Genomic DNA, 8,876 nt, shown 5'->3' with positions numbered 1-8,876 from the left:
ATACTACTGAACTGTTCACTTGGATGGTTAGGTGAATAAAATTTATGTAATTTTTTTTTCTTTTTTGTTTGAGACAGAGTCTCGCTCTGTTGCCCAGGCTAGAGTGCAGTGGCGCAATCTCGGCTCACTGTAACCTATGCCTCCCTGGTTCAAGTGATTCTCCTGCCTCAGCCTCCTGAATAGCTACGATTACAGGCACGCGCTACCACACTCAGTTAATTTTTTGTATTTTTAGTAGAGTCTTTTGTAGAGGGTTTCGTCATGTTGACCAGGCTGCTCTCAAACTCCTGACCTCAGATGATCTGCCTGCCTTGGCCTCCTGAAGTGCTGGGATTACAGGCATGAGCCACCGCGCCTGGCCAAAATCAAGTTTCTATTAGAAAAATGGAATGACAGTAATAAATCCTCCCTCCCTCCCTTGACGAGTCTCTGTCACCCAAGCTGGAACAACCTCTGTCTCCCAGGTTCAAGTGATTCTCCTACCTCAGCCTTTGAATTGGTGGGACTACAGGCATGCGCCACTATGCCCAGCTAATTTTTTTTTGAATTTTTAGTAGAGAGAGGGTTTCACCATGTTGGCCAGGCTAGTCTTGAACTCCTGACCTCATGTGATCCACCTACCTCAGCCTCCCAAAGTGCTGGGATTACAGGTGTGAGCCACCACACCCAGCCAGTTTCTAAGGAGTGAAAGCCAGTATTCATTTTTCATTTCATCTCTTTATGTTCATGCTAATTTTTAACTATTTTAGAATAATTGTTTGTAGATGGTTTCTCTGTGACCACTTCCCTGATGATACCTATGTTGCCATACCTAACAAGTATCACCTTCCCTTGTTGCCGTACCTAACAAGTTATCACCATCCTGAATTGTATACTTATCGTTTCCAAGAAAAATATTTTTATTGTATGTGTCATTTCCAATTAAAACATACTGTATTTTGTTTGAAAATTAAATAATTTATTTAAATTGCTTCACTCTTTCTTGATACTTATATCTATATTAAAAGACATACCTATAATAAAAATTACATCACCTGAAAAAAAAAGTATGTTGTGTGTATGTTACCACAATTACAAAGAATAGAAAAAGGGGCATCTGACAGTGTCTGCCACTTGTGCTGAGTGAGTTTGTCTAAATATGAAGTAGTTCTCACTTTTCTTTTTTTGGTCTCATTTCCATTTTCATTGTATTTTGATCTAAAATTTCACTGATATGATTTTTGTAGGCTCTTGGGATGCTCTTCTGGCATAAACATAATATCGAAAAGTCGTTGGCTGATTTGCCCAACTTTACCCCTTTCCCAGATGAGTGGACTGTGGAAGATAAAGTCTTATTTGAGCAAGCCTTTAGTTTTCATGGGAAAACTTTTCATAGAATCCAACAAATGGTAAGTAGATGAGACCACTGAGTTCTAACTAGTTTTTTCTCCTAGCTACTCTCTTCTGCAGCATACTTGAGATAGGGATATCATACGCAAACATAAATATTCCCATTTTTGATAAAGTTCCCCTTTAGAAGATTCAGCTTAGTACGTGCTGCTCTGTGGACAGGAGTTTTCCAGTTACAGGAGTAAAGCACTTCTAGCACTTCCCATCCTGTCATCTGCGATTGGACCCTCCCCACCCGCCCGTCCCTCTTGTTGGGACTCCCAAAAGATTAGACCCATACGAAAGATTTTTTTTTTTTAGACGGGGCCTTGCTCTGTCACCAGGCTGGAGTACAGTGGCGCGATCTTGGCTCACTGCAGCCTCCACCTCCTGGGTTCAGGTGATTTTCGTGCCTCAGCCTCCTGAGTAACTGGGACTACAGGCGCATGCCACCACGCCTGGCTAATTTTTTTGTATCTTTAGTAGAGACAGGGTTTCACCATATTAGCCAAAATGGTCTCAATCTTCTGACCTCATGATCTGCCCGCCTCAGCCTCCCAAAATGCTGGGATTACAGGCGTGAGCCACTGCGCCCAGCACAAAAGATCTTTCATGGTTGTCTGAGGTGGTGCCTCAAGGGGCTCTGTGTGCTTGGGGACAGCTGACTTATCATTTACATTCTGGAAAGCTCTTTGGTAGACTCCTACTTAAAAGCTTACTGACATTTTCATTAAGTGTTAAAATGAATTTTTAAAAAATAAACTAAGTTTTATTTAAGGACATTGGGTGTGTGAAAACTCTTGATTCATCTTGAATTGGTTTTCATTGACTAAGTTTCACTTACAAACTTCAGTAATTTAAAATGTCTATTGATAAGAATCCATTTATCAATTTTTTCTTATCAGAAAAAAGGGCTATGGCTTCAGACATAGAAGAGTGATCCTTATTAAAGGTATCTAAACATTTGAGTTTTCAAGATTACTTTTATATTCAAATAAACCAACTCATTTTTTATGTTTAGCTTCCTGATAAATCTATAGCAAGTCTGGTAAAATTTTACTATTCTTGGAAGAAGACAAGGACTAAAACTAGTGTGATGGATCGCCATGCCCGGAAACAAAAACGGGAGCGGGAGGAGAGGTAAGCACGTGGCTGGGGTGTTGTCTAACCACTTACGGGACTATCTAAGAGCCCCAGATACACAAAGGCAAAGCAGAATGACTGGTTTTCTCCCCGTGCCTTCCCAGTGGAACTGCATGTTCATGAGATGTATTAGACTGTGTTACATTATTCAGGGATTTTTTCCTCACCTCTCTTTCCCTGCAGTCAGTGAACTTCCATTTTGAGTCAGTTAACTTTGACCCATTTTTTTTCCTGCCCCTTTAGAAGGGGTGGCTCCTTTTAATAAAAAAATCTTTTATTTTGTAGTTTGAGGTTTAATATGGCATATAGTTTTACAAGATTCATTTGGTGTGTTTTTACCTTTGTCATGTGGAAACAAAAATACAACAATACAATTTAGAGTTGCTGCTTCTTTTTTTGACCATCTGTTTTTTGTGTGTGAATGAGAAAGAGGAACATTTTATGATTTTTTTTTTTTTTGAGACAAGTGGTGCTCTGTCGCCCAGGCTGGAGTGCAGTGGCGCGATCTCGGCTCACTGCAAGCTCCGCCTTTCTGCAAGCTCCCAGGTTCACGCCATTCTCCTGCTTCAGCCTCCCAAGTAGCTGGGACTACAGGCACCCACCACCTTGCCTGGCTAATTTTTTTGTATTTTTAGTAGAGACGGGATTTCACCATGTTAGCCAGGATGGTCTCGATCTCCTGACCTCGTGATCCGCCCGCCTCAGCCTCCCAAAGTGTTGGGATTACAGGCTTGAGCCACCGCACCCGGCCTATAATTTCTTAATAAGGATGTTAGTTTTAAGGATAGCTTAGTATGGAGAATACTTCTTAACCATCACTTCCTCAGTCTTATATGTAGCTTAGAGAAGTGGAAATGGCCAACTCACACTCAGAAATGGGTTCTAGTCTGAGCTCTGAAGATTCCACTAACATGCCACAGGCTACACTGGGATGTTTAAGGTCTTTCATTTATTTTTTAACATAGTAAAATTGTACATACAGGCAGGTGAGTTCAACATGCGTCTTCCCCAAGCCTCTTGTTTTCCTTAACTCTAAAATGAAGATGTTTGAAGTCCAGAAGGCAGCATGCAGACCTAATGGTTTTCTTGTTAAAGTGGTGAGAGATATAGGTAGGTTTTAAAAAATCCTATTTTCCACATTTCCTGTCATATTTTTATCAATAATAAAAAAAATGAAGGAGGATGAAATATATGGTCCCCGGCGTCCCATCTCAGGATGGAATTTTATCATTTCAAATGAAAAAGTAACATGTGAGAACACATTGAAAGTTGAGTATCACTTTTGGAGAATTCAAACCTCTTGGCCCAAGTATAAATTGAGAGTGATGTTAGGAACATCTCCAAAGCTCTTTTCAATTGTAAGAGCCTATACAATTATTGACTATGATACATCTGCATATTTTTGCCTCCGACTTACATACTAGTAGGTCTATTTAGGGATGAGTACTCTTATTAATTTTTAATGAAGCTTTTTCATTTCCCTAGTTTACTGTCTGTATAGTAAGTCTGTTACTACAAGCAGGTGCAGTTTACTAAACCGCAATCAAAATTAAATAATACAGAATGGGATTGGATATCCTTGAGTACGAAATGAGAATACTTGCCAACACTTCCATTCTTACTCCCTGGAAGCTTGCTTTCTTTCTTTTCTTTTTTTTTTTTTTTACATTACATTACATTACTTGGCCCTGATGGGGCCAAGAACTGCTCTGCTCTGCCTCCACCTCCCATGTGCACCACTTTTGGGATGCAGGGATGGAGATGCTGCAGCAGCACCTGATAAATTGTTGACTTTCTCTTTTTTTTTTTTTTTTTTGAGGCGGAGTCTTGCTCTGTCTGTCGCCCAGGCTGGAGTGCAGTGGCCGGATCTCAGCTCACTGCAAGCTCCGCCCCCCGGGTTCACGCCATTCTCCTGCCTCAGCCTCCCGAGTAGCTGGGACTACAGGCGCCCGCCACCTCGCCCGGCTAGTTTTTTTGTATTTTTTAGTAGAGACGGGGTTTCACCGTGTTAGCCAGGATGGTCTCGATCTCCGGCCTCCCAAAGTGCTGGGATTACAGGCTTGAGCCACTGCGCCCGGCCAAATTGTTGACTTTCTAACAGGACTTGCCTGTGAAAGTCATGGCAGGGACTGGGACAAAATTCCCTTACCGAAGGCTCTTTCTTCTTGTGGACACTCTTTCCTCAGCTAGAGCTTCCTGCTACCTTGGTGGAGGATGGGGAGGAGGTGGCGCATAGTAGGCATGGTCTCCTGGGGTGGACTCCAGAGCAGTGCAAGGTGGGCAAACTGGGGCAGGCTACTTGACTTCTGTAGACTTAGTTTTCTCATGTTTTACAGTTACATTCCTACCTACACCGGGACTTTTCTTGTTTGTTTGTTTTAAATTTAATGAAATACTGAATTAAATTAAATTGAAATTAAATAAAATACTACATTCAAGATATTACAAAAAGCATTTGAAGTATATACCAATGTAAGTTTTCTTTTTAAAATTAAACTTAATTTTAAAACATTGGTTGTTCAGGACACCAGAAAAGCCTCAGACTTTGTGTGGCCTTGGGTAGAAAGATGGTACTTGAAAAAGGATTTTTTTACTTGTTGGCAGGTTTGTTCCCAATGCAGTGGAAATTTATTCTCCATAATTTCTCAGTTTTGTTTAGTAATCATATCCTAGTCCTCAATAGATAATTATGGGAAAATAACATGTAAATGCATTTTCACTTTGATATTTTCAGTTTACAAATATAGAGCAATCATGTTTTCGATCTGGATTGGGAAGTTAGGAATCTATTTTAGTAGTTTTTCATCATTTAGACTGAAAGAACTATGGAGTTGGTATTTTGCTTCAATTACAAAGATGTTTTTATCTCAGCAGCCTGAAAACATACTAATTTTATATTAAATCAATTTATTGTTTATATTTGGTAAAATTAGTACAAAATTTTCAGTTAAATCAATTTATTGTTTGTATTTGGTAAAATTAGTACAAAATAACCATTCAATAACTTGTTCTTGTCTTCCAGTGAGGATGAACTGGAAGAAACAAATGGAAATAATCCCATTGACATTGAGGTTGATCAAAACAAAGAAAGCAAAAAGGAGGTATTTTTTCCCCCTAGTATTGTTTAGGCGAATAAGTTTTATTACTAGTTTCATAAATAAAACATTCCTCTTGCTTAATATATTAAGTGCTATGTGGAAAGCAGCATGATATGACTGTTTTTTCAACAATACTGTCTTTGCTTTGTAGATTGTATAATTTTGTTTGCCAATAGATATGAATAAAGGAAGCCTTAAAGGAGAGAAAATAGCACTAATGAGTAATGATGTTCCCTAGGACAGCAGTCCTCACTGACTTTCTTCATAAACCATTAGCTCAGTAGGCTAGCAAGTGGTCTGGTGAATTCCAGGCAGCTGTAGGGTCTCCATTCACACTATAGCTGCCCCAGCATCTGCCCATCCTAGGCACCCATACCATGCCTGGGGTGACTGCAGGGAGCTGGCAGGGACTCAGCCCAGCCCTCCTGTTACTCAGAAGCAGTAATTTGGTCACACCAGGGTGAGCCAGGACCATCCTCTCTCACATGGTGACTGTTTCATCTCATCATTTTAAAAAATAATTATACAAGAGATTGTAGTTTCTGGATTCAGGGGGCTCACGAACCCCTACAATTGCATGTAACTTATACATAGGTTCATAGAGGTATTTTTCCGAAGACACAGTCTATAGTTTCAATAAAATTTCTCAGGGAGTTCTCTCTCTCTGCTCCAAATTATAAGAACAGTTATTTTAAGCCTGTAAAAACAGAAGGGGCTAAATTTATCTAAACTTTAAAATGACATCAGTGATATATGCTTCTTATAGACAAGGTAGGAAATACAGCCAACTGAAAGAAGAAAATTAAAGCGATTTATAATATTATCCATAATCACTGTCAACCTTTTGGTGACTTTTTCCTGAGAACTCTCAGTAAAATGTATATTCTTAATTCTGAATCTAGTCACTTTTTGGAAATAATAGAATGGGAGCTTTGTAATTTTTAGAACCTTTTAAAATTTACTCTACCTTGGTTTTTTTGTTTTTTTTTTTTTCTTTTTTGAGACAGGGCCTTCTGTGTCACCCAGGCTGGAATGCAGTGGCACCTGACTCACTGCAGCCGCCAGCTCCTGGGCTCAAGCAATCCTTCCACTATGGCCTCCCAAAGTGCTGGGATAACAGGCATGAGCCATCCCCAGCCCAGCCCCTTGATTTTTTTTTTTTTTTTTTTTTTTGAGACAGAGTCTCACGCTGTTGCCCAGGCTGGAGTGCATTAGTATGAGCTTGGCTCGCTGCAACCCCTGCCTCCCAGGTTCAAGTGATTCTCCTGCCTCAGCCTCCGAGTAGCTGGGATTACAGGCACCTGCCACCATACCCTTCTAGTTTTTTTTTATTTTTAGTAAAGATGGGGTTTCACCATGTTGGTCAGGCTGGACCTTGAATTTTTTTTTATGTTAAATACATTTGTATACATAGCTGTATATTATTCTGTCACATGAATGTTTCATGATTGAGTTACCTTATTCTATGTGGATTTCCCAGTTGTTTATTCCTCCTGTTTTTTGCTTTTATAAACAATGCTGGACTGATTGATTCTCACATAACTCAATATTTGTGCTCGTAGGTTTTTGTTTTTTATTAGAACTAATTCCTGGAAGTTGAATTGTTGAGTCAGTGTGTTCTAGATATATATATTGTTGAGGCTTTTTTTGGTTATGTATCACCAAATTGGAAATTGGTCATTTTTTTTGCATAATTTATATGAATGCCCAAATAAGATCCTGAGAGTTAGCTAAATTAGATTCTTTGGGAAATCATATTGTAGTTGGAGTTTTTATTAAGCTTTGTGTTGATGTATTGCTATTTACCAGGTTTTTCAGTCTCACATTTTAAATGAGAGAAAACACTTGATTTCATACAATTTTTATAATTCCTGTTTATATAATGTTATTTCTGATTCAGAAAGAAAATGGCTAAATCATAGTTTCTTTTTATTTTTTTTTTGGGATGGAGTCTTGCTCTGTCGCCTAGGCTGGAGTGCAGTGGTCCAATCTCAGCTCACTGCAACCTCCGCCTCCTGGGTTCAAACAGTTCTCTGCTTCAGCCTTCCAAGTAGCTGGGATTACAGGGGCCTGCCACCACACTTGATTAATTTTTGTATTTTTAGTAGAGACGGGATTTCACCATGTTAGCCAGGATGGTCTCGATCTCCTGACCTCGTGATCCGCCCGCCTCAGCCTCCCAAAGTGTTGGGATTACAGGCTTGAGCCACCGCACCCGGCCTATAATTTCTTAATAAGGATGTTAGTTTTAAGGATAGCTTAGTATGGAGAATACTTCTTAACCATCACTTCCTCAGTCTTATATGTAGCTTAGAGAAGTGGAAATGGCCAACTCACACTCAGAAATGGGTTCTAGTCTGAGCTCTGAAGATTCCACTAACATGCCACAGGCTACACTGGGATGTTTAAGGTCTTTCATTTATTTTTTAACATAGTAAAATTGTACATACAGGCAGGTGAGTTCAACATGCGTCTTCCCCAAGCCTCTTGTTTTCCTTAACTCTAAAATGAAGATGTTTGAAGTCCAGAAGGCAGCATGCAGACCTAATGGTTTTCTTGTTAAAGTGGTGAGAGATATAGGTAGGTTTTAAAAAATCCTATTTTCCACATTTCCTGTCATATTTTTATCAATAATAAAAAAAATGAAGGAGGATGAAATATATGGTCCCCGGCGTCCCATCTCAGGATGGAATTTTATCATTTCAAATGAAAAAGTAACATGTGAGAACACATTGAAAGTTGAGTATCACTTTTGGAGAATTCAAACCTCTTGGCCCAAGTATAAATTGAGAGTGATGTTAGGAACATCTCCAAAGCTCTTTTCAATTGTAAGAGCCTATACAATTATTGACTATGATACATCTGCATATTTTTGCCTCCGACTTACATACTAGTAGGTCTATTTAGGGATGAGTACTCTTATTAATTTTTAATGAAGCTTTTTCATTTCCCTAGTTTACTGTCTGTATAGTAAGTCTGTTACTACAAGCAGGTGCAGTTTACTAAACCGCAATCAAAATTAAATAATACAGAATGGGATTGGATATCCTTGAGTACGAAATGAGAATACTTGCCAACACTTCCATTCTTACTCCCTGGAAGCTTGCTTTCTTTCTTTTCTTTTTTTTTTTTTTTACATTACATTACATTACTTGGCCCTGATGGGGCCAAGAACTGCTCTGCTCTGCCTCCACCTCCCATGTGCACCACTTTTGGGATGCAGGGATGGAGATGCTGCAGCAGCACCTGATAAATTGTTGACTTTCT

At 39.4% G+C, this 8,876-nt stretch overlaps 1 protein-coding gene across 1 annotated transcript in view; it reads left to right on the top strand.

Moving 5' to 3' along the window:
- Nucleotides 1-8,876, top strand: part of RCOR1 (REST corepressor 1) — a 157,235-nt gene that overhangs the window by 135,374 nt on the left and 12,985 nt on the right. Inside the window, exons 8-10 of the mRNA XM_011951580.1 lie at nt 1,227-1,388; nt 2,390-2,508; nt 5,534-5,612. Coding sequence (XP_011806970.1) covers nt 1,227-1,388; nt 2,390-2,508; nt 5,534-5,612 — 360 coding nt within the window. The remainder of the gene's footprint in view (nt 1-1,226; nt 1,389-2,389; nt 2,509-5,533; nt 5,613-8,876) is intronic.

This window comes from Colobus angolensis, unplaced genomic scaffold (genome assembly GCF_000951035.1).
Source record: "Colobus angolensis palliatus isolate OR3802 unplaced genomic scaffold, Cang.pa_1.0 Scaffold32, whole genome shotgun sequence".
NCBI lineage: Eukaryota > Metazoa > Chordata > Mammalia > Primates > Cercopithecidae > Colobus > Colobus angolensis.
This window is presented reverse-complemented; position numbering and strand designations above follow the sequence as displayed.